We start from the raw sequence: 26,562 nt of genomic DNA on the forward strand, positions 1-26,562 counted from the left end.
AAAACTACTAAAAATAATGTATCTAGTAAAAATACATATTACAATACAGTGGTTATATAAACAGCTCCTTTTGAAGGCAAAATATAGACTAAGTCAGACTATGTCAAAGCAAACAGAGCTAGCTAAAAATGGTACAAATGAGTCAAAAGCTGTCAACATGTAAAAAGTAAGAACTCTCCAAACCAGGCAACCCAAACTGGAAGTCCCAAAAGCAAATTAATGACTCTAAAGAGTAGCTTAAAACTTTACTCCAGATTCCCAAAGTTCCAAAAAAGCCTTGACTAAAAAAAAAAAAAACCACCTTAATTCCATCATTATATCCACATTATCACAGAAGTCTTTTTAAATGTTGGCCAAAAACTTTAATTCAGTCCTAAAAATAACCACTTTTTGCTACAGCTTGTTAAACTTACCTAGTAGGTGTACAGCCTGCATGAATGACATGCAGGCTTGATCTCATCATGCCATGCCCAATTTTTGTTTAGCAGTTTTGATATCCATGCTTCAGGCAACAGCTGGGATGCATCTGATCCAAGGTTTGTCAGCTTTCAGAACATAGAAAAAATGGATCAGGTATTCTCTGAAAATAAGCAGGACAGTAATCTACAATACCAAAAAAAAAATGCCATCTGACAGCACTGAGATGGGGGAAAAACCTAAGCACCATGACTCTGGGAAATTTCAGTGCAAGTGCCATTCTCTCTTTATCAAAGAGGAAGAGAAATTGTTTTTTGGCACGGACAATTGAAAAATAAATATCTATGTAGAGCAATCAAATTTTAATTCATTTCTAATCAAAATAAGCTATATCAATTCTAGTTCAAGAATTGTATTCTCTTAAGTGGGGGAAGGGGGTGGGATTCCTATTTTTATAAAGGAGCACCACCACTTTGTGAGGAAAATGCAGCTTAACTTCATAAAAAATAATTTTACTAATATTCCAACTTCTTTACCTCCATCTGTTAGACCAAATGTCTCCCATATTAGAATCCATGACCCATAAATCCAAAATGCAATCTATTATTCCACTGTATCAAGCCAGTCAAGACGGTGATGACTGATCTACAGTATAGATCTTCAGGTTCACCTTTATCCAAGCATAGGGCAACATCAAGAGAACCACTTCAGACTCGGGGCAAATCATGATTTTCCTTCATACCATTCTGATGACCCACCCACCGGCCTTCCATCTGACCCCTTGCCTCAGACCTGTCTTCCCCAGGGAAGTAAATCTCTAGCAGCAATGTCATATCCAATTAAAAAAAAAATGGCTAAGGAGATACCAGTTACTTTACAGGAGAAGACTGAACCTAGAAATGTTTAGTGTGCTAAAAGATATCCAAGCTCCAAAACAAGTAATAGCAGTTTCAGTACATAGTCCTGCAGGAACTCAAAGCAAGAATGTAGCAAACTCCATTATCTATGCTAGGGATGTTCAAACCAGTCCTACGGGCTTCCCCAGCCAGTTGGGTTTTCAGGATATCCCTAATGAATACATGAAATTAATTTATTTATTTATTGTTTTTATATACAGACATTCGATCTCAATTGAGATATCACACCGGTTTACATTCAGGTACTGTAGGTATTTCTCTGTCCCAGAGAGCTTACAATCTAAGTTTTTGTACCTGAGGCAATGTAGGGTAAAGTGACTTGCCCAGCGTCACAAGAAGTGACAGCAGGGCTTGAACCTTGGTCTCCTGGTTCATAGGCCACTGCTCTAATCACTATTCCACCACCATTCCTCCTCCCTATTTGCATGAACTACCTCCTGGGTATGCAAATATTTCTCATGCATATTCAGTAGGGGTTTCTGAAAACCAGGTTGGCTAGGGGACCCATAGGACCGGCTTGAGCACCCCTGAACTATGCTATCTGTAGCAAGGAAGTTAGATCTCAGATGAAAGGTATAGCCTTGTCTAAGCCATCGAAAGGTACAACTCTGTACAATTTGGTGGCGGTGGTAGCATCAGCTTTGAAGAAAATGAATTCTATTGACATATTTAAAAATTCTCATATTCCACACATATATCATCATTGTTCAAGATGAATTACAAAAACATTAAAAAAAAAAAAAGTTTAAATATGTACAGTACATAAAACAATGCTAAAATAAAATGGTAACATGAAATATAATACTTTCACAACAAATCTTTATAAGCCTCACTAAAATACAGAGCTTTGAGTTGTTTCCTTAAGTGTTTTCTCTCACTGCTTTAATGCAGCTGGAAGTGAATTTTAAAACTCATTCCAATACTCATTCCAGTATGCTAAATTATTGAGCAAAGTGACAAGATGTTCTAATCAGCTATGTTAACATTCGGAATAGCTGCCCATCAGTATATGGTGCAATGTATGTATACAAAGGCTGCAAAACATGACCCAGCAGCTTCCATCAGATTCCATAGATCATTTTACTCCAGTCCTACAAAAGGTGGAGGAATGTAGAAAGCATCTGATTCAATCAACTTGATGTGATATTTGCTCCAGGACTTACGCAGGCCTTTGGAGCCAGAAGGCTAGCACGGCTGCAATCTCTTCTAGTCGTCATGAGTATATTTGCAAAAAACTCCACAAAGAAGCTCAATGTACAAGAGAGCATTTCTTTGAAAATAAAATTAAAAAACAGGACGACATTAATGACTGCTCCACTCTCCTTACCCTGTCAGTAGCTAAAGCGGAACAACCTACCAGTAGAAAAGGTCAGCCATCTTTATTTACAGGAGTCAGTACTTCTAATCATGAAGATACCAAGCCTATTCTTCTTGGTGACCTTGCTAGCCAAAGGAGCAAAACAGGTCTTGTGCTAGGAAAGGAGCATAACCCAAACCAAGCAAGCACACCCAAAATTTAATCTCAACTTTTGACAAATAATAAAACTCTCAGGTTAAATTTGAACAGTCGTCAATATTTCAGCTCATTAGGGTCTTTGATTACAAACAGACCATACCATTTAAATTTCAAAACCTTGCCTCTGAACAATCTCCCAAAGAGTCATTCTATAAATGCAAAATAGATCAACTCCTTCAATAAGAGCTGTCTGCCCTCCTTGCAGCAAATGTAAGGAGCCAGTCCCACCAGCACAAACACACAGGATTCTACTCCCTCATTCCAAAGAAAACAGGGGTTCTCCATCCTATCTTGGACTTCAGAGATCTCAACAATCATCTAAAAAAAAAAAAAAGTTCAGGATGAACTATTAAGAACAATCTTCTCATTTAGAAATCAACTGGCTGACCATTCTGGTCCTCAGATGATGCTTATATGTAAATTGCAATCCCACAAGGCTTACAGAAAATTTAAACATTTCACCATAAACAATGTTTGTATTCTCTCTCTAGACTTCTTGGTGACACCCGGAGTGTTCATGAAATGCCATGTGCTAGTTGCTTCCCCCCCACCCCCCATTTGAGTACCCTTCAATCCATAGGAATGAAGGGTGCTCAAATGGGGGGAAAAAAAGGCCCCCATGCATTTACCACTCGATTAAGTTCTGTAAATTATGTACTATACTTCTGCATTCTCTAAAGCTCTCCCAATAATATCTCTATAAATAGGATTCCTTTTTAATCTGTAACTATTTAATGCTACTTTAGTTTATTCAGTTACCCGCCTCCTTGTTAGCACTACCATGTATTAATCTGTTATTCGCTAAGTCTTAACGCTGTTATGAAACTTTAACTGTCATTCCCTTAAGTTGAACATTAATTGTAAAGCACTTCCGCTAATCTGTTTGTTCTAGGGTTGCTGCTAAACATTGTTGAATGTAAACCGACATGTTACTAAACGAATGTCGGTATATAAAAAACTTCAAATAGGATTCATAATTTATTTCCAAAAACCTAATATGCATCCAACTCATAAGACTTCGTAGGAGCTCACCTGGAATACCACACAGGAAAGGTGTCCCCCCCCCCCCCCTCTCCCCCACAACAGCATACATAACATAACCATAACTTTTCAATCAAAAACGTTTTGGCCTCTTCTTGAATATCCTGGGCTATATGGTAGCAACAATCCATTTTACACTCTGCACATCTTCACATTAGACAAATTCAGTGGAACCAATATTAGAGCCACTCTCGTACAAAGTAGATATTTCCAACACCCTCAACCAATCTCTGATGTGTAATGGTTGGAGCCTGGAGAAGAGACGGCTGAGGGGGGGATATGATAGAGGTCTTTAATATCATGAGAAGTCTTGAACGAGTAGTTGTGAATCGGTTATTTACACTTTCGAATAATAGGACTAGGGGGCAGTCCATGAAGTTAGCAAGTAGCACATTTAAGACTAATCGAAGAAAATTCTTTTTCACTCAACACACAATAAAGCTCTGGAATTTGTTGCCAGAGGATGTGGTTAGTGCAGTTAGTATAGCTGGGTTCAAAAAAGGTTTGGATAAGTTCTTGGAGGAGAAGTCCATTAACAGCTATTAATCAAGTTTACTTAGGGAATGGTCTCTGCTATTAATTGCATCAGTAGCATGGGATCTTCTTAGTGTTTGGGTAATTGGGTAATTGCCAGGTTCTTGTGGCCTGGTTTGGCCTCTGTTGGAAACAGGATGCTGGGCTTGATGGACCCTTGGTCTGGCCCAGCACGGCAATTATGTTCTTATGAATCTTTCAAATCTGAGAGAATTTTTTCACCAACTTCAATGTCAACTTAAAATAACCACAGATAGACTCTCTATCCTTGATTGAGTTATCTGAACAAACTTTGCTCTCAGAGAACTTGGTCTTTATAGGATAGATATCTCTTTGCTGTAAATGGTTAATGTGAAACAGTCTTCAATGTTTTAAAATTGTTCTGTCTGTGGTTAAAAGGGAAATTAGTGTTAAGCCAAACAGCAATGTACTACATCAACGGAGGAGAAACTGGCTCTTTTAGCCTTTGTCAAGAGACTTGCAGGATATGGAAATGGTGAATTTCACAAAAGATGCACTTGATAGCTATCTTTTTGGAAACCAAATCCAGATAGAAGACAAGTAAAGTTGCCATCTATAGCCATCTACTGTTCTAAGAGACCAATAAGAAAGTCTAGCATCAGATGCTTTTCAATTGCATGGAATCAAGGACTTTATGGATTTCCCTGATTCCTCTTAAAGCCAAAAGGATTAAAAAATTGAGAGAAAAGCCCAAATTTGATAGCACCTTTCTTGCCACATCAAATTTGGTTTACATGGCCTCAATGCCATATAAGGGATGGGAATATTTTCTATTTTATCACGAAATACACTGGAAGTCTTCTCCACCTGAATTTTCAAGCTTTGACTCTGACTGCCTGATTGTTCAAAATCAGCTAGTCTCTTCTGTATAATTGCTTGAAGAAGTGAGTAAATTCTAATGTCAAGACAATGCTTTACTAGAAAATCTCAACTTTTACATGGAAAAGATTTTCTCTTTGGTGCACATCTGTCATTCAGGACCTCTTTAGGTATCCTATCCCACATCTGCTTCGGTACCTTTAAAGTACGTGCAACTTGGATTTGCCTCTATCAGATTGGATGCTGGGCTCAGTGGATCTTGGTCTAACATAGCATGGCATTTAAGTTCTTATATAAGCTTTTCCGAATCGGGATTAAACTAATTTCATCAGTTCACTTTCGTGCTATAGGAGCATACCACCAGAATTCAAGAGGAGTTCTATTTCTCATCAACCTACAGTTGCCAGATTGTTTTATTTGGAAAGAACAAACTCTTACAAAAATGTAAATGATTTTTTAGTGCTCAGGTCATTAAACTATATTGTAAAATGTATATTGATGTGATGCTCTGTCTGGAAAATAGTTCCAAAAAAAATCTTTTCAACAATTCATCTTTAACCCAGCAAACAGGGGTTTAGTTATAACACTATTTCCACGTGGATTTCTGGTTTATTAGAATCAATTAAGTAAATAGTTTCAAGTAAGGTAAAAATCCATCAAGTTAGGGCTACAGCATTTTCCTTAGTTCATCATTGCTCTGCTTCCATTGAAGATATCTGCAGAGTTGCTACCTGATCTAGTATATCTATACCTGTGCTGTTCATTACTGCCTTGTCTATGGATTTGGGGCATCTTTTCTTAGTGCTCTCTTTTGATCCATATGTTCATAAAATTACTCATGAGAGCTTGCTTTTTGTTTTAATGAGGAAGCACTGTTCCTTTTAAGGTCATCAGTGATAGGATCCAGAAGATTCACATAGCTAAAAGTATCTGGCCTAAGATGTACACAATGGATTAGCAGATGGCCCATGCACAAGAGAACCTTTTGGTGACACAGTGAAAGAAGCCTACAAAGATGATTAAAGATCATTGCTCCACTTTGCAAATATTAGCATCAGCTACTATAGAATAATTTTCACAAAAGGAATATAAACATTGGCCTTTGAGAAAACTCTGTTGCTACTCTCGAAGAAGATATCAACCTTACCCTTATTATAGGCAACAATCACAGATAGATCAAACAAGACCTTGTCCCAGGGACAGGATTCAGCAGAACTCAACCCTGACAGTCCATGCAAAAATGTAGTCCTCCATTTTGACTATCAGTCGTGGACATTCTTTTCAAGTTCAGGGAAGACTTCAGCATTTTCACATTTAGCAGTTACGACAGAGTTCTAAAGATAGCTTGCAAGGAAGATTGTCTAAATTTCTGGAAATACCTCTGCCAGTTCTTCATGTGTAGTACCCTTGGATCAAATTCAAATAGACCCAGTTCCAGCCTCAGGAAAAGGATTCTATTCAAGATAATTTTTGATCCCAAAAAAGTCAGGACATCTTCCCATTCTAGATCCATGGAATCTAAATCCCTCAAAAATAAAAATTCAAGAGGAACCTCCCTTGTTGCCATTCTTTCATCTAGAAATTGTATTGGCTTACAACCCTAGGCTTAAAGGATGCTTACATGCACATAACCATTTACGAAAATCACAAGAGGTACCTGCTTTTCATAATAAACTATTATTATAACATTTATTAAATGACATTTCAACTTGGCTCAGCTCTCAACTACGCATCTATAGATCCTCAAACGTTCATCCCAAAAAAACGTTTTGCAAGTTCCTACAGTCAAAATTGCCCGACTAGACATAACGAGACACCGTGCGTTTTCAGTAGCTGGGCCTCAGCTCTGGAATTCTATCCCAGATAATATTAGGTACCTTGATAGCAGGACAGAATTTAAAAAGTTTAAAAACCTATCTCTTTAAATGTGCTTTTAACATCGAGGCCATTTAATCGTGTTTCTCTTATATTGCCTTCTTGAACTGTTGAGCCTTACTGCTCTCATTCTGTTTTTCTTCTAATAGCTTTCAATCTGTTCTTCATCTTTAAAAAACTTAAACAATATATTTCATAAAATAAAGTCCTTACTTTGCATTACTTTGTGATTTTATATATGTTAAATTGTAAACCATTTTGATTACATTTAGTGTAAAAAAAAAAAAAGTATATAAAATATTTTAAATAAAAATAAATATGGAGCCCTCCTTTTGGCCTTCTGGCAACTCCAAGAGTATTACCAAATGCCTGGCAGATGTAGCTGCACATGTCAGGAATAATGTATTAGTCTTTCGATATTTAGCCAATTGGCTAGTATCGAGCAGATTCTTTATAGAAGTGAAACACATCCAATACACTCCAATGTCCTTAGCTCATTGGAATGCCTAGTAAACTTCTAGAAGTCTCACTTGACTCCTGCGTGTTAATTGGAATCTATGGGAGCTTACTTGAACATCAAAAAAGGCAAAGCTTTTCGTCCTCTACTTAAGGTTAAAGAGCTTAATTCATAAGTTGCCCAACCAACCATCAGTGACAGCCAGAACCTTTATGAAAATGTTTGGTTTTATGGCTGCCACTGTCTGTTCCACTTGCTTACACATTTATTTATTTATCCAGTTTTATATACCGTGGTTCGGTTTCACCATCACAACGGTTTACAAAGTTTCGATGTTTAACAGAGTTTCCAAAAGATTCATGTGATTGTTTATCATAGAAGCCCAGTGGCATTTAAGACTTCATTAGAATCAGCATACCCAGTCAGTGTCTTTCAGATTAAGATTATCAGGCTAGTCATTTGGTCCCTATATTGTTGGACTCAACCTTCAAATCTTTGGTCAAAATCTTCAAACATAACAGATATAAACAAATGCTTTTGCATAAGTCTGGAATATCCATCTGATATGCTCACAAGGCACTTGGACTGTTTTAAGAGAAACATTGGCTCTCAGCTCTAAAAGGATTGTGACATACTCGTCTTTTAGAAGTGGTGGAAGATAATAGTTTGAATACAGATGGACAGTCGAGCAGCCATGCATTACATTATGGAGGCTTGAGATCTGCAGTCCTTTTGCAAGGAAGCATGCAAGATATGGAATTGAGTGACGGTAAGGAAAGCTACATTTGAGTTATGTCTTCCTGAGAAAACTCAATACCCTGTCAGATTCCTTGAGCTATTGATTGTAGCCTCACAAATGTTTCTCTGGCCCAGTACTGTGCACTATCTCTTCCAGCACTGGTGACACCAAAAGTGGACCTCTTCACAGCTTGATCAAATCATAGATCACAAGCTTCCATTGTACTGCTTGAAAAGACCAGCTCCAAATGCTCTAGTGCTGGATGCTGTTGTCATTTCTGTGAACAAACGCACCTCTGTGTCTTCTCTCCTTCTCATATTAAATTATCTTCAAATTAAGGCAGAACAAAGGAAAAAGGTACTCATTGCACCTTTTTGGCTTCACCAATATGTCTTCAAGATATCCAAGTGCCTCTAAGTAAAGAGCAGACTGAGTTGAAAAATTCCAAATTGTCCCTGTCAGTTTCTAGGAAGGTTGTAAATACAAACAAAAAGCAGACCCTGAAATGTCTGTGCAAATGCCAGAAGTCTAAAATTATATAAGATGGAGTTAGAATGTATAATACTGAATGAAATAGACCTAATTGGCATCCTTGAGACCTGGTGGAAGAAAGATAACAAACGGGACAGTGCAATTCCAAGGTAAAAATTATATCACAATGATAGGGTAAATCAGATTGTGGGGGAGAGGTGCTATCTGTAAGAATGGCATAAAGTCAAATAGGATCAAGACCCTGCAGGAGATCAAAGGTGCTGTGGAATCTCTATGGATAGGAATTCCATGTGTGACGGGGAAATGTTTAGTGGTGATGGTGAGCCACCATCTATCTGGCTTGAATGAACAGGCAACACAATGGGAAGTATTTTACCCCAGTGTTGACTGGGTAGATGTCCCACCAGGACATACTAGGGAGGTAAAGTCTCTGGATGAAATAATGACTGCTTCATGGAGCAGCTGTTCCAGGAACCAACAATAGCAGGATATCCACAATGAATATGCATGAGAGAAAATGTGCATGCTATGGAGACAGTACAAATTTGGGGAACGTCTGCTCTAGCATTTAACTTTCAAAAGGGAGACTATGATAAAATGAGGAAAATAGAAAAGATTAAAAGGTGCAGTTGCAAAGGTTAAGTTCACATCAAGCATGGACATTGTTTAAAAATACCATCTTGGAAGCCCAAACCAGATGTATTCCATGCATTAAAAAGTTAGGAAGGCCAAATGACTCTAGCATGGTTACAAGGTGAGATGAAAGAGGCTATTATAGCTAAAGGAACATCTTTCAGAAAATGAAGAGGATCCAAATGAAGACAATGGGGAAAAAGCATGAGCACTGGCAAGAGCTTTGTTTTTAGATACAACTCTTTCAGATCTTCACAACTATTTCTCTTATGATCCCACTAAGCAGGGCTTACCGGTTAAGAAACAAACCTCATCTACATGGCTTTAACTGCATTTCTTATTGTTGTACAGGCTCTGGAAAACATCTTTCTGCCAAGATTAAAGCCTATCAGGTAGCAGAGGTTTTCAGATATATTGAGTTATTTTATGCTGCAAGGTTACCCATTGTTGAACCTCAAGAGGCTTGTGCAATCTCATGGGACAGAAGGTGGGATTTTATGGTATTAACTTTGTTCCTTGCCTGATCAAATTAATGCTCCAGGCATGGTACAATATAAAACTTCCATTCCAGGAGTCACAAACAAAATATAAATTGTGAAATATAAGCAGATATCTATGGAGTTGTTACTGGCAGTGCAGACACTAAAGCAACCCATTGAGATGCTGACTATGTTGAAGTCCATTAACTGCTATTAATCAAGTTGACTTAGGGAATAGCCACTGCTATTACTGGCATCAATAGCATGGGATCTACTTAGTATTTGGTTACTTGCTAGATAATTGTGGCCTGGATTGACCACTGTTGGAAACAGGATGCTGGACTTGATGGACCCAGTATGGCAATTTCTTATGTTCTTATGGATTCAATAGAGAAGATCCAAACACAATTAACAATATATTTGCATAAATTAGCTTAATTAAATGACAACAGAATCCTGCAAACAAATCTGTAGAAGACCAGTGTCTGTCTACCCTCTTCATGTTTTAAGATAAGGCCTGCGTGAAGAGCTAGGCGCTTTAATCCCTTTCATAAATAAAGAACAGAGAGGATCCTATTCTACTAGATACTCTAAAACCTCTGCCACATGTAATAGCTAGCTTTGCATCCTTAATTGATTCCAGTAAAAATTAAAGTCTCCTTGGAGTCTGATTATAACCATTTTTTAAAATACAACTGCCTGGCATGGAATCTGTCTTTATCATTAAAGTAATCAGACCAAAGGGTTTTCTATGCTCTTTGGATTCACAAGATGCCTATCTGCTTATTCTTATTGCTCAGTGTCACAACAGAGAGCTCTGCTTTGTGGTGACCGTGTTTTCAGTAAAGAGCCCTCTCATTTGGCCTGGCATCTGTTCCAAAGGTACTAGTTACACTAGTAGCGATGCTAGGATCCTTAGGGTGAGGTACTTTCAATAGAGAACAAGGTGGTGGTGGTGACACCTCTGTACAGGCCAGAGTATGTAGAGTATTATCCCGTTCTGGAGCATGTACCTCCAAAAGAATATAGACAAACTAGAAGTAGTTTAGAGAGAAACTATAAAACTGGGGCAGTATGCACCATAATTCCTGTAAAATGTCATCAGATGTGGGAGAAGACATTCAAACACCTCAAGGCATAAATGCTCAAGAAGTATACATTTCCCCATAGAAAGCAAATTCATAGAAACAGAACATAATGGCAAATGGACCATATGGCCCATCTAAATCTGCCCATAGGTCATAACATGTGGCTGAAAGGGTAAAAGATACAATCTGGACTAATTATTTTGAGTGTAGTGGATGCATGGACAGCTTCCCAGTTGAGATGATAGAAGTCAGAACATTAACACTTCAACAAGAACTTCCATACAAAACTAATGGAGCTTGTTTTTTGGGACATATAATGTACACTTGTCTATGCTTATTTTAAAAAAAATAATTTTTAAGAAAAAATACTTCTATAAGTGGGATCCCCTTGGACCTCATGACATGACAATTTGATGTGTATAGGACTCTCACAGAAGATACAAGGCAGCCATAGGAGCCAACTTTTCAAAATGATTGGGGATGGTAAACGCAACACAAATACCTCTTCCTGACAACAGTGAAAGTTTGATCAGTATTGGGGGTTCTTAAACACATACTGCACACACAGCTGTCCCTTTGGAAAGTAGGCTAAAAAAGCAGGGGATAAGCAGAGAGAATATAGTGCCTTGCAAAAATCTTCACATCTTTGTACATACATTAAAGTTGGAATATTTCACTGATCTACACAACCTACTCTACACTTTCAAAGGTGAATCAGTAGATGTAGTGTATGTGGACTACTTTCAAGTGTTTGACAAGTCATGGGATGGGATAGATGTCCTTCTGTGGATTGCAAATTGGTTAAAAGACAAGAAACAGAATTAAATGGTCAGTTTTCTCAGTGAAAAAAGATAAATAGTGGTGTTCCTCAGGGATCTGTACTTGGACCAGTGCTTTTTGATATGTTTATAAATGATCTAGAAAGGGTATGAAGAGTGAGGTGATCACATTTGCAGATGACCCAAAATTATTCAGAGGAGTAAAATCACAAGTGGATTGTGATAAATTGCAGGAGGACCTTGCTAGACTGGAAGATCGGATGTACACATGGCAGTTGAAATTTAATGTTGACAAATGGAAGATGATACATTTAGGGAAAAAAAATCCACACTGTATTGACACTGTTAGGTTCAATATTAGGAGTTACCACCCAGGAAAAAGATTTAGGTGTCATAGTGGATAATACATTGAAATTGTTTGTTCAGTGTGCTGCGGTGGTCAAAAAAGCAAACAATGTTAGGAATTATTAGGAAGGGAGAGGTGAATAAAATGGAGAATGTCATAATGCATCTGTATTCACTGGTACATTGAATATTGTGCGCAATTCTGGTTGCCGCATCTCAAAAAAGATATAGTTGCACTGGAGAAGGTACAGAGAAGGGAGACCAAAATGATAAAGGGCATGGAACAGCCTCCCTATAAAGAAAGGCTAAAGAAGTTAGGGCTGTTCAGCTTGGAGAAGAGACTGCCAAAGGGGGCATAAGATAAGAGGTCTGTAAAATCATGAAAGGACTTGAACGGTTTAAATGTGGATCTGTTTACTTTTTTGTATAATACAAGGACTAGGGGGCACTCCATGAAGTTGGCAAGTAGCACATTTAAAACAAATCAGAAAATTATTTTTCATTTAGTGCACAATTAAGCTCTGGAATTCATCGCCAGAGGATGTGGTTAAGGCAGTCAGTGCAGCTGGGTTTAAAAAAGATTGATAAGTTACTGGAGGTGAAGTCCATAGACTATCAATCATGTTGACTTGGGGAATAGCCACTGCTTATTACCAGATTCAGTAACATGGGGTCTATTTAATGTTTAGGTACTTGCAGAGCAGCTTCAGAGTAGATGCACTTGTGGAAGAGTTGGAACATACCTTTTACATATGGGCATCGGTGGCTGTGGTATTCTGGAAAAATTGTCATTCATATTAAACCCCCCACTAATATGACATTACTTTACTTTATTCAACAAATATCTTCCCATAGGATATATTCACTTTATACCCAACAATTTTCCTAAACACTGATGTATTTAATAAATTGAGAATACAAATGAGACTATCATAGCATCAACAGGTGTTCTATGTTCTCATGCCTTATCCATCTCCCTCATATATAATCATAGGCCTTAATATTAACTTATTCAGCATAACCAGATATGAGTGCTGTGTTAAAAAGTACAGAGCAGTCAGTTTAATGTTGATATTCAAAAAGAGCTCCAGAGATGATCTAGGAAACTATACACCAATGAGCCTGACACTTGTGCCAAACACAATAACAGAATCTATTCTTAAGAATGGAATTACTGGACATATAAATAAACATGGCCTAATAGGGAAGAGCCAAAACAGATTGAGCAGAGGAAAACCTTACCCTCCCAGTCTATTAGAATTTTTTGAAAGTGTCAATAAACATGCAGATAAGGGCAAGCCATTCTATATAGTGATCTGGATTTTGAAAAGGCATTTGACACAGCCCCTCAAAAGAGTCTTGACACTGGATATAGGAGTGGATAGCCTACTGTGGGTTGAGAACTGATTAAAAGATAAGGGACCTAGAGCTGGATTTAAATGGTCCATTTCCCCAATGAGGAGAGGTGAATTGTGGAGAGCCCCAGGGATTTGTGCTGGGATAAATCTGTTTAACACTTTAATGATCTGTAAAAGGAAGCTACAAGTGAAATAAGACAAATCTGCAGATACAAAATTTTTCAGTGTGGTTAAAACACAAATGAATTAAGAACTGCAGAAGGATCTTGCTGGGCTGGGAAACTGAGCATCTAAGTGGCAGAAGAAATTTAATTTGGACAACCTGTGATGTGCCCAAGGAAAAATTATCCCAACTGTAGGTACAACGTTGGGTTCCATATTAGGAGTCATCAGCCAGGAAAAGGATCTTGGAGTAATTGTGGATAGTATGTTGAAATTTCATTAAGTTGGTAATTATAAAAGCAAATAGAGTATTAGGAATTTATGGTGCGACTACACTTTGAGTATTGTATGCAGTTCTGGTCATCCCATCTGGAAAAAAAAAAAACCTCATAGCAAAACTAGAAATGGTACAGAGAGAGGCAACAAAAATGATAGAGAATGGAAAGACCAAACAAGCTAGGGCTCTTCAGAATATAGAGAACACAACTGAGAGGGCATGCGATAAAGGTTTATAAAATTTTGTGGTGTGCAACAGGTAAATAGGGGAAATCAAAGCATCTAGCATAGCTGAGTATAAAAAGGGGTTAGACAAGTTTCTAAAAGAAAAGGTCCATTAACATTTATTTGCCAAGTAGACGTGGGAAAGCTATTGCTTTATCCATGGAAGCGAGCAATAAGGATTATATTTACTCTTTGGGATCTGCTGGGTTCTTCCTAATTACCTTTTGGTTTGACACATTGTTGCTTCATATGTTCTTATGATTATTGTGCAGGTAAAGTAGTAGATCATGGATCTTTGTGCTACACTGCTATTACATGATGTAAAATTGCAGCTTTTTAAAGTTTCCCGTTAGAGATAAATTCCAGTAGGTCAGTGGTTAATCCAAAAAAAAATGTAGCTAAAAGCAAATGTATTTTTAACTTGGATTGTAATTTTGAAATGTAACTTAATTTCTCTGAGTAAATATTCTAAAGAGCCCTTTTACAACATTGATATTTTTCAGCGGTGAGTAGCAGAGTGCCTACAGTCTCCAATGATTCCTCTCACACTACAGTATCTCCTACACCACAGCCCTGTTCTCAAACGCCAAGCAATGTGGCTTCTCAGTCTATGCTGCCTGCATACCCTTCTGTAGATATTGATGCCCATGTAAGTGATGGTACTCTGACTTTACTCTTCTAGCTTGAATGATATTTTTTATTAAAAAGTGCTCAAATAGTTTTATTTTGTTTAATTTTTCCAGACTGAGAGTAATCATGATACTGCATTAACCCTTGCATGTGCCGGTGGTCATGAAGAGCTAGTGTCTGTATTAATTGCTCGTGGTGCTAACATTGAACACAGGGATAAGAAAGGTAAGCTATAAATATTGCAGAAATAGCCATTTTACCATTACATTCTTTAGCTAATCTTTATTAATATGCAGTATTAACTTGTATATATTTAATACAGTCAGAGGGAAGGGAGTTATTAAAGTAAGTGTAGTGGGACATAATCTAAGGTCTCAAATGTTAAATATTGAATCAGAAGAGTTATAGATGGCTTGTCCACAGCACATTTTTTAAAACAAAAATAATTTTAAATAGAATTTTTGAAAAGCTGCTCATAGTTTCTGGATTCTTTTTTTTTAAACACAGATATGCTAAAATACTAATTAACTTCAAAACATTTAATATTTGCTAAAAATATTACCCTTTGTCACCTGTCAGTATCTTTTCTGGCTACACTTTTTTGTACTAGGTTTCACGCCACTTATTTTGGCTGCTACTGCTGGACATGTTGGCGTGGTAGAAATTCTTTTAGACAAAGGTGGAGATATAGAAGCACAATCGGAACGTACCAAGGACACTCCACTTTCACTTGCGTGTTCTGGTGGGCGTCAAGAGGTATGTGTAATTCCTCTGGTTTGTATATAATGCATGATGTTTATTTTTAACTGGACTGACTTAAGTCAACCAAAGTTAAATGCTACTGTTCCAAATCTGTCCCACTAGGGAGGTGCATAGTTCTGGTCAACATAGTTCTTTTGAGACCTATTTTCAGGTGTGATTCTTCGCTGGCATATATGCTTACCAAATCTGACTTTGACAATTGAGCATCTCATAAGTAGAATTACAAAATGTAAACTACATTGAAAAAGTCAAACTGTAATGGACACAACTGCACTAATTCTTGCATCTCAAGGAATCATTTGTGCACACATTCCAGCTATCACTGGAGACACTTTTTTTTTCCATTCCTTCATTCCAGGTTTCCTTTTAAAGAAGTATTGGAGTGCAGCTTGCATTGTCACAATTTTACATCAAAGCTAGGTTGTCATTTCAGGATACATGCTTCCATATAAGTGGGTTGTTTTTTTTGGTTTGTTTTGTTTTTTGGCAAAGCGAGGAAGGGACAGGTTAATAGAGGTTTTGTCACATCAGGTTCTTTGCACTCCTTAAGGCTTCTTGCCAAATCTGAATCTGCCTCTAGTAGTTCTAAGCTATATTTCCCCCAACACTTTTAAACATCCCCCCCTTCCCTCTCCTCCCTTTCTCTGTTTAGCCCAGCCATTGCAACAACAGTCCTTCAACCAAGAGCCCCACACATGCTTTTCGGAGCCTGATATGCACGCCTCCGGTGTTTAACCTTTTTAATGTTGCCGTTGTGCAATGACTAGGGCTTCCTCCTCTAGTGGTGATGCAATGCTGCCCTCTATATATTCCCCAGCCATGGGAGGCTCAAGAAGCAGAAACCAGAATTGGAAATGCTATTTGGGAGATCCAGATTTTAACACCCTACACTTCCAAGTCATCCTCTGTCTCCACCCCCCACCCCCCAAAATAAGGCTTCTTAACATGCTGATTCCTTGTGGTTTTCCATGTCTTCTGTCTTAACAGTTTTATCAAGCCCAAGTTCTTAATGTGCACTCTTGTCTTTCAGCAGTCTATAGCTATGATACATCTGATGTCTGTTTTTGCAATGTTGCATGTCTTTGCTTTAATAAGTGGATACGGTTTCCTGAATTTGATCCCATCATATTTACAAACTTGAATAAAAAGTAGACTTACCTATAGGACTTTAACCTATATAACATAACATGTATAAACTATTCTGTTTCACTTCTCTGTCAAAGGCTATGTATAGTTTGCAGTAATATTGACATTTGCTTCTCTATCAAACCTCTGGTCTTTTACTTGTTGATTCATAGTTTGCCAGTGACATCAGACTAATTGGGACTTCCTGCCTATTTTGATTTGGGTCACAGTGGTAGGTAGACTGCACATCCTTTGCTTACTCAGCATTCAATTGCAAAGAAAATAGCTTGCGAAATCAGAGACTGTAGCGCACTTTAGGAAAAGCTGGCAAGTTGACAACTAAAGATGTCTGTGATTTATTATTTAAAAATCTGGCTTCTATGGTACAGACTCCAATGGCTGTTCAGGAAAAGGACAGTAATCTGCCCATAGAAAACTGTTCAAAAAAAATAAAAGCTTTTAAAAAGCACCATCCAAATTCTCTTCAGTTACGACTTTTAAAAAGATTTTTTGTGTGCTATTGCAGCCCTCTTTAGGCTATGGAGTAGTCGGGAGACAGTCTGCACTTCAGCCCAGAAGTTCTCACTTAAGGCTTAGAATTTAACAAGAGCTGCTATCAATGGTACCTAAATGGAAACGCTTTCTTAAAGCCCAGAAAAGCTTTTTCTGAGCATGCATGGGTGCTTCCACTGTGGAAAGGGCATTACATGTCAAAAGCATTATAGCAGATAAGGAAAAAAATCAGAGCTGCTTGTCTGCAAGCTTCTGTAGTTGGGAATATGTTGCATTTTGTGCAAGAGACAGCTTTTCAAAGACACTTAAATTCTGAGGAATCTTCTGGCCCACTGAAAATGGAAGACAAAATACCAGAACTGTCTCAGTAAATTAATACATCTTTACATCTCCTGTCATTGGTTAAATAAAATTTGCCTAGTCAAAGATTTCTCAGATAAGAATATATTGTATGCCTTTTAAAACAGTGCAGAGACCATTCTTCATCTTTACAATCTCTTAATTCATTCGCTGTGGGCACACTCCTCTAGTGTTTCCTCAGAAGTTTCAAAATTTCCATACTGGTATAGAAAATCTATTTGACACTCTGATTAGTGTTAATTTCTGACCCAACTAATGTGCTTATTTTCAATTTCAAGATGGCAGTGTCCACTTCTCAGCATACCATTTGTTAGATGTTCAGTTGAAGGTAGGCTGATGTTTGTTATCTCAGCTTTAGCGTAAGAACATGAATTGGTATATTCTGACAGGTAAGGGGTATGACACCTAAAACATGGGCTAAAAATAAAAAGCTTAAAAAAAAACTTTAGAAATATCTAAGAATATTTCTGATATTGCCAAAGGAACTATTCTATAGAAGAGAAATTTAGATTAAAAGACTGCAGTTTGCGGTATAGATCTCTCAGGAACTTGTATATGTTAGATGAGATAGATGACTTTGCAGTCAGCAGTGGTGTTCCACATGTCCCAGGCTATGATTTGCTGGGTTCAGAAATTAGAACTCGAATTGGAAAGATCAGTTATGGAAAATTGTTCTGGTTAACCTGTTAAACATTTGGGCTCAGTCTGCAGTGTATCTACCCTATGTTGTAATTTTATTGGTGTAAGCCATGCTAGGAGATGTTGTAATTCATAGAGGATTTTAGATCAGATGGTTAAATTATTACTTGGGGAATAATTTTTCAAAGAACTTACTCACTTAGGTGGTACCAAGAGTCCTGCAGTGGTTCAGGAAGCCCGGGAATTAATCCACTGAGCAGAGCAGCAACTGGCATTAGCGGCTTATCACTGGCACAGACTATGTACAAGCCAGTGGAGAATGGGAGTTGTCAGAGGAAGCAATGCACCGCCTCTGTCGCAGTTGGGGCAGGCCCCACATGGATTTAATGGCAACTCACCAAAATGCCAAGGCTCTGCACTTCAGTCGCAGAAGGGAGCGCGGAGCAAAACGGGATCGATGCCTTGGTTCTTCCTTGGCCGAGGGGCATCCTTCTGTATGTATTTTCACCATGGCTGCTGGTGGGCAAAATATTACGGCGTATAGAGATCCATCTGGGAGAAATAATTCTAGTAGCTCTGGAGTGGCTGTGGCAGCCTTGGTTTGCAGATCCGATCAATCTAGTAGTGGACAGGCATTGAGGCTTGCTCATCTACCAAAGCTTCTGTGCCAAGGTACCATATTTCCAATTAGGCAGCTTGCTTCCATCTCACGGTTTGGCTTTTGATGATTAAGGGAGAGAGGATATTCTGAAGATGTTTGTACTCTTGCAAGCTAGAAAGACCTCATGGTATATGTGAAGGTCTGGAGAGTTTTTGAGACTTGGTGTACAGAGCAGGGGATTGATCCTACTTGGGCATCTGTAGCAAATATTCCATTGTCCTTGCAGAGAGGATTGGTGAAGGGCTTGACCTTTAACTCCCTCAGAGTTCAGGTGGCAGCCTTGGGCTGTCTTCAAGGCAAGGTGCAGGGAGTTGCCCTAGCTGTACATCCGGATGTGGTACATTTTCTACAGGATGTAAAGCATTTGTGTCCTCCGGTTCGGAAGTTGTATCCCTCTTGGAAACTTAACTTGGTCCTTAGGGGGATGTATGCGGCTCCATTCAAGTGTCTTAGGGCTACTATGAAGGATCTTATTTTAAAAGTGGTTTTCTTAGTGGCAATTTGCTCTGCTAGAAGGATTGCGGAACTTCAAACCTTGTCCTGCAGGGATCCATTTTTGAGAATTACGGATTCGGGAATCTCGAAGACTGTTCCTTCCTTCTGAAGGTGGTGTCATCGTCATTCCATTTAAGTCAATCTTCCGAGCTCCCAGTCTTTCCAAATTTGGATGCTTCAGTGCCTCACATGAGAGAGTTGCGACACTTGGATATAAAGTGGGCATTGTTGTGCTATCTTAAGGTCACTAATAGCTTCCGATTGTCAGACCATCTTTTTGTGCTATGGAGTGGTGCAAAGAAGGGTCATAAGGCATCCAAATTCACAATTGCGCGTTGGTTGAAGGAAGCTACAGGTTTGGCATACATCTGTCAGGGTCGTCCTGTCCGGAGGGGTAAAGTGCTCACTCTGCGTGTTCTCAGGTGGCCTCCTGGGCAGAATGTCAACAAATATCACCTCTGAATTTGTCGGGCAGTTATTTGGAAGCCCTTGCACACATTCACCAGGCATTGTTTGGATGTCCAAGCCTCAGAGGCCAGGGGTTTTGGCAAAAGTGTGCTTCAAGCGGGACAGTCCTACCCCATTTAGGAAAGTTTGGGTACATGCCAAGAGTCTGGACTGATCTGGGTACATACAGGGAAAGGAAAACTGGTTCTTACCTGCTAATTTTTGTTCCCATAGTACCACAGATCAGTCCAGAGTCCCGCCCAGTTGTAGTGAGGAGATTTGGAGAGTCCACTCAATCGGTTATTGTAAATAGTCTGAAGAGTGACGCAGGTTTTTTGTTTAGTTCCTCACATTTAAATATTCCTAAGATTTATTATAAGTATCCATTTCCTTCTCATTCAGGAGGATATTGATGTATGATTAGTGTAAGTTGGTATCTTGGCTTGGGTACTTCTCTGTACTGAGGGGGATTGCAGGTGGTACACCATGGTTATATGGCAGTGTCAGTGAAACTTTCTCTGTCTCCATCTGCTGGAAGGGAGGCAAAATCCAGGAGTCTGGACTGATCTGTGGTGGTACAGGAATGAAAATTAGCAGGTAAGAACCAATTTTCCTATGCAGACTTTGTATGAGTTTGTTTAATTTGATTTATATTCTGCCTTTCGGCACATCTGACACATTACATTCAGGTACTGTAGGTATTTCCCTATTCCCAGAGCTCACAGTCTAAGGTTTTTGTACTTGATGGCAAACAATTCTTATTTCTTCCTTATGCTTAGTGTTCAAGGCTATTAGAAAAATGTAATTTATTTTTTGGTTCAGGTTGTTGATTTGCTGCTGGCCCGAGGTGCCAATAAAGAGCATAGAAATGTATCAGACTATACACCACTAAGCCTTGCTGCATCTGGGGGTTACGTCAACATCATTAAGATTCTCCTTAATGCTGGTGCAGAAATTAATTCAAGGTATAGTAGCACTTTTTTTTTTTAACATACACTGTAGAAGTATGCATATGTTTTGCAAGACTATACTACTCAAATTGAGAATTTTTAATATACTTGATGGATGTAAAATTTTACAGGTTTGTTTTTTTAATATAATAGTTATTGATGCTATATTCTTATTGTCTTTGCCATCGGCATTCACAACTTGCTGCAGTCTTGTATGATTGCTGTATTGGTATGCAAATCTATGACACAAGGGCACAACTGGGGAAAATTATCCATGGTTGTGGATACAACCTCAATTCTGACTTGATAGGTGGCTCTTTTTTTCTACAGGTCTTGTGGAAAGCACACTGAAGATTTTACCTTAATATTTTTGTTCATGAGTTTCTCCTTAATTTGATTTGAATACCTAGATATAATATTGCAGATTCTGGGAATGTTTTAGTTTCCGAACATTAAAACCAAGGATTGAATTTTAATCCCATGCCCTGAGCTAGGGAAGCTTTAAAGTAAAAGAAATGGTAGTGGGGAAGCAGACTGGGTGTTGGTTTAGGTATGGAAACTTACATGTGCATCTATTCACAAGGTGAAGTACCCAAATGGGGAGACTACCCAGCTAACTTGCATGGAGAAACAGTTCACTAGTATTGAACTCTTCAGTAAGAGGTGACCAGTAAAGCATCATGGAACAACTGGAGGACCTTAGCATGCTGTTAGATATAATTGAGGGGGAAATGGCAGATTAGCTAGCATAGGCAGCAAGCTGATTTGGCTATCTTCTCCAGCTTTAGGGCAAAATATGTGATCTTCAGACTAAATTTGAACAGCTGAGATATGTCTTTAATGCATTGGGTAGTGGTAAGGGCAAGAAAGGGTGATAGCAAGAATAATGTAGATAGTTTTGTATGACTGACAACTAAGATACTTAGCTAGAGTAATGGCAAGCAATAGTGCAGACTGCATGGCTCAAATGGTCCTTATATGCGGATATGTTACTGTGTCAAGTAGAACTTGTGTGTAGGTAATGTACGCCTGAAATCTAGTCTGTGTCCACAAAGTATCAGTGTTGCTTTGTGATCTTATATTTCATGGAAGCATGGAAGCTTTCTCAATTTGTCTGTCCCTAATCATATAGCAGAAAATGCATGTCTCTAGAAAACAATTCTCCTTGCTTTCCAATTTTTGAGCTGAGTAATGCAGCCATGTCACACAGTTATGTAATCCTGTAGCTGTGTTTTTTGCTTCCTATATAAAATCAGATTCTTGAACTTGGTGTCCATTTTTTGTTTTTCATAGGACTGGGAGTAAACTGGGAATATCCCCTTTAATGTTGGCTGCTATGAACGGACATGTTCCTGCAGTAAAACTGTTGCTTGATATGGGTTCAGACATCAATGCCCAGATTGAGACCAATCGTAATACAGCCCTCACTCTAGCTTGTTTCCAGGGTCGGGCAGAGGTTGTGAGTCTTCTTTTGGACAGAAAAGCAAATGTGGAACACAGAGCTAAAGTATGTACATATGAGCATAACCTGATTTATTTAGATTCTAATTTGACAGTATTTGTTTTGCAAAATGTGATCGTTTGGTTTTTTTCCTGTGAATTGAGAGGTAGACATGTTTGCACTTTATTGTGCATAATTTTGTATCTTCACCTCTCCTCCTCCCCCCCCCCCCCCCCCCCCCCGACTGAGCTTCATTTCTGCTACAGCTCTTTTTGGTTCTGCGCTTTTTGACATTTCCGATTTAGGCTTTACAAGATATACAAATTCATTATATAGCCAATAAATTTTTTAATAGTGCGTAAGTAGTTTGCAAGAGCCAAAAGTATGCACAAACTATCATTTTCGCATATAAATGTGAAAGGAAACGGGCATTCTGGGATGGGGTTCAGAAATTAATGCACAGATTGCTATTTTGTAAGCAGTATGCGTGAGTTATAGTCATAAAGAACAAGTACATTCCGTTTATAAAAATACACGTGCGCATACTTGCAGTCACCAGTTTGTCAGTACCCCCAATCAATTCACTAGCTTCTCATCCAAAAGAGAAATGCGCTTTCACTTCCATGAAACAGCAGGTATAAAAGTGTATGAACAAGTGCAGTAATGGAATGCATGTTTATCATTATGTGTATTATATGCGGATGAAGTGTTTGATCATAGTATGGTGCTAGAATGTTAAGTCAGAGCCTTTGGCAACTATTTATGTTGCAGGATTTCATCCTATCATACATGCTAAAGTTTACAGTGTCATTAGTTTTTCCAAGCTAGCTCTGCAGTTATTGCTTTGTCCAAAATTGTTAAAAGCACTTTATTTTGTTTCACTTAGACTGGTCTCACACCTTTGATGGAAGCGGCTTCAGGGGGTTATGCAGAGGTTGGAAGAGTTCTCCTTGATAAAGGAGCAGATGTCAATGCTCCACCAGTGCCTTCTTCAAGAGATACTGCTTTAACAATTGCAGCAGACAAGGGACACTATAAATTCTGTGAGCTTCTGATTAATAGGTAAGGTATCGTTTCAGCAGAGATTTCTGTAATCAAATAAACATTTCTTGATTTCTTAGTGTAATAAGTACATTTGAAATTAAAAAAAAAAAAAAAAAGATTTATACTTTAGCAAAAAAAACAGACCACCAGGTATAACAAAATAGAACCAAAAAAATACTCAGCAAAGAATTGTAAATGCACATTATTGAGAGAAGTTTTCTGTCATCCCAATATAATTGTGTGTGGAGGGAAAAGACTTCAGCATCAAGTATTTTATTGGTAGGTCTGGGAATGAATAATTCTCTAATCTAGGATTTATGCAAAGAATGTATGTTAGAAAGAACTTTATAAATGTAAAGTAAGAAATTGGCAGTGTGGGTGGAAATAGGGGTGGAGCTTGGATGCCCCCTCCCCAACCTAAAAGGCATTCTACTGTCCCTGAATTAATGAGATACTTTTGAAAAAATTCTTCCCTGCCCTTACTCTAGGCAAAGTGGAAGTTTTAGTGTCTAACTTGTGAGATGTAGCAATTGTAGTTGGGTTTGAAAATGTTGTATAATATTATTTACAATTTCCATGATTGGAATAAAATAGTTAACAGCTCCCTTAGGAAGACTTATGGGTTTTTTTTGCACACTTAGTGATTGCTTATATATGTAGTAAATATGAAGTCTTAGTTATATACATTTTTTAAAAAATTATGAAGATCATATTGGCAAAATATTTTTCTCTGCTCATAGAATTTGGAACCTAGTCAGTTACTCATGCACTATGATTGTAATCTGAATCTTTGTTTTATAGAGGAGCACACATTGATGTTCGTAACAAGAAAGGAAACACGCCACTATGGTTGGCAGCAAATGGTGGCCACATTGATGTAGTGCAGCTGCTTGTACAAGCTGGAGCAGATGTGGATGCAGCAGATAACCGGAAAATTACACCCCTTATGTCAGCATTTCGCAAGGTAAGTAAAGCCTTACATTTTGAAAAACTCATATTGAGTTGATTTTAAGAAATTATAGTTTTGCATATGTGGTGCTTTCTGTCAGGATAGCAGTTTGACCATGGTTTATAGTTATTTGCAGGAGATGCATATACAATGCGCACAGCAAGTAATTTGCAGACCAGTATATGGAATTCTTATTTGTTTTTTACATGGATATGCTGCCAATTTATTTAAGGGGCTCTCATCTTCTCTGCTTCACTAAGGGAAGAGACTGTTTTCATAAAGTAATTTTAACATTCGGACCTCTGGAGCTTCCAGCATATCACTGGTTTTATTCTGTTTGTATGGTCTGAATGAAAGAGAATTTGTAGTAAAGTTGTAAATACACTGTGTGAATTATTTTGACTGCTTTCTTGACGAACCTGTCTTTCAACATTCAAATTAAACTGATGGATGTTTTTCAGGGCCATATAAAAGTAGTTCAGTATTTGGTGAAGGAAGTGAACCAGTTTCCTTCTGATATTGAATGCATGAGATACATAGCAACCATTACTGACAAGGTAAGTTAAGTTATGCAATAAAAATATAGTTTGAAATATTACTTCTGTGTAGTGGAACTCTTAGCTACATATACATTGCCATACATTAGTAGTAAGTCTTGAAAGAGATAAATATTTGAATGCAAAATAGTGATAACGAATATAAAATGCATTCGTAAATTGTTAAAGGTAAAAGACTATGCCTCTATCTTATGTCTTGCTATAGCAGTATTATGATTAAGCAAGTAATTTCAAAGAAATAAAAAAATGGCCTTTGGAGGAATATTGAAACAGTCTATGCACTCAAGGAGAAAAGTACACTCATAGATTAAACACGCCAATATATTTTATTAGGACAATGGGGAAAGGTTAAGTTTTTAACCCATTATTATTTGTGTAGGTTGTCTGCACTGCCTTGTTTCGTGGTTTGATTCTGATTCCAGAAGGTAGCACTGGAAGAAAATGCAGCCTTGGATAGCTATAGTTTGGTTAATCTTGGGGAGGAATCATATTCTTTGTTTTCAAAGCTGTGGCACTTGTTTCTTGGATGTTTTGGTGAAAAGGTCTCTTAGTTATGTATGTTTGTATCTTAGGACCTGTTGAAAAAATGCCACCAGTGCATGGAAACAATTGTGAAGGCAAAAGATCAGCAGGCTGCAGAAGCAAATAAGAATGCAAGCATCCTGTTGAAGGAGCTAGATATGGAAAAGGTAAACTTGGACTTTCTCTTAAGTGGCTCCCCCTTTTCATGTGAAAGGGAGAGAGAAATGTTAGCATGCAAATTCAGGATCATTTTTTTTAACCTGTCTTGTTCCTCACACTGGTCACTGCTTTTACATCCTTGAAGTAAATGTGACGCATGGAACATAAGCCTCATATCCTTTTAAGGCAATTTGTCTGACTTTGGATTAGCAAGATGGGTTTTCTTCAAATCTTTCACAATAATGTGGACAACTAAGGTGATTAAATATGTGGTATTGGCTTAAAGTGGTGTGGTATAATTCCTTTTAGTTAATATTTTGGCAATATCCATTACTATATGAGTGTTACCATGTGTATGTTGACTCCCATCTGGCAGTGGAACAGTCTGCATTGTGTTTTGCATGCTGGTAGTATATCAGAATTAGAAATTACTAGCTAGTTGAACAGTTTTGATTAACCATTCACTCTTGCTGGATTTATAACTATACTAAGTAGATTGGAAGCTAACAAAATATATTTATGAAAATGATTTGTAGGAAAATTTAACATCTTCCCACCAGGCAAGTCCAGACAGGTGGGTTATGCTCCCTTAGCAGATGGATGGAGGCAGACAGCAACAGACTTGCTGGTTTCACCCTATATAGCAGGAGTGGCCAACTCAGATCCTCGAGCTACAAATAACCTAGTTTTCAGGATTTCCACATTGAATATGCATATGAGAGATTTGCAAAAAAAGTGACTTATCTTGTAATTTGGGCCAGTGGTTCAACTTGCTAAAGAGAAATCATATTCTATTTTCTCTGAGTAAATGTGTGGTATAAAACATCTTCCAGAAGGATCATTGGTTATTCGCCTAGGACAAGCAGGATGGTAGTCCTCACAGATAGGTGACATCAGATGGAGCCCTGCATAGAAAACTTTTGTCAAAGTTTCTAGAACTTTGACTGGCACACTGAGTATGCCCAGCATGCCACTATCAGCGCGTCCACACGAGGTCCCTCGTCAGTCTTTTTTTTTTTTTTTTTTTTTTCCGTGAAGTAGTTGCCTTGTGGTAGTAGAGCACTCTGCTCTATAGTGTGTTTCACGTAGATAAGCAGCTGAATTAGCCATGCTGTCTGGGTACATCTTCCGTGCC

General features: G+C 38.2%; 1 protein-coding gene across 4 annotated transcripts in view; it reads left to right on the top strand.

Annotated features, from left to right (window-relative positions):
• LOC115079775 (ankyrin repeat and KH domain-containing protein 1-like) overlaps positions 1-26,562 on the top strand; it is a 187,418-nt gene that overhangs the window by 138,064 nt on the left and 22,792 nt on the right. For all 4 annotated transcript variants that reach the window (XM_029583624.1, XM_029583623.1, XM_029583625.1 and 1 more), the window contains 9 exons: positions 14,677-14,822; positions 14,917-15,028; positions 15,414-15,559; positions 20,628-20,770; positions 22,049-22,262; positions 23,083-23,258; positions 24,042-24,204; positions 24,651-24,746; positions 25,319-25,435. In XM_029583624.1, the coding sequence (XP_029439484.1) occupies positions 14,677-14,822; positions 14,917-15,028; positions 15,414-15,559; positions 20,628-20,770; positions 22,049-22,262; positions 23,083-23,258; positions 24,042-24,204; positions 24,651-24,746; positions 25,319-25,435 (1,313 nt within the window). The remainder of the gene's footprint in view (positions 1-14,676; positions 14,823-14,916; positions 15,029-15,413; positions 15,560-20,627; positions 20,771-22,048; positions 22,263-23,082; positions 23,259-24,041; positions 24,205-24,650; positions 24,747-25,318; positions 25,436-26,562) is intronic.

The sequence above is a fragment of the Rhinatrema bivittatum genome, chromosome 18 (genome assembly GCF_901001135.1).
Source record: "Rhinatrema bivittatum chromosome 18, aRhiBiv1.1, whole genome shotgun sequence".
In the NCBI taxonomy this organism is placed as follows: domain Eukaryota; kingdom Metazoa; phylum Chordata; class Amphibia; order Gymnophiona; family Rhinatrematidae; genus Rhinatrema; species Rhinatrema bivittatum.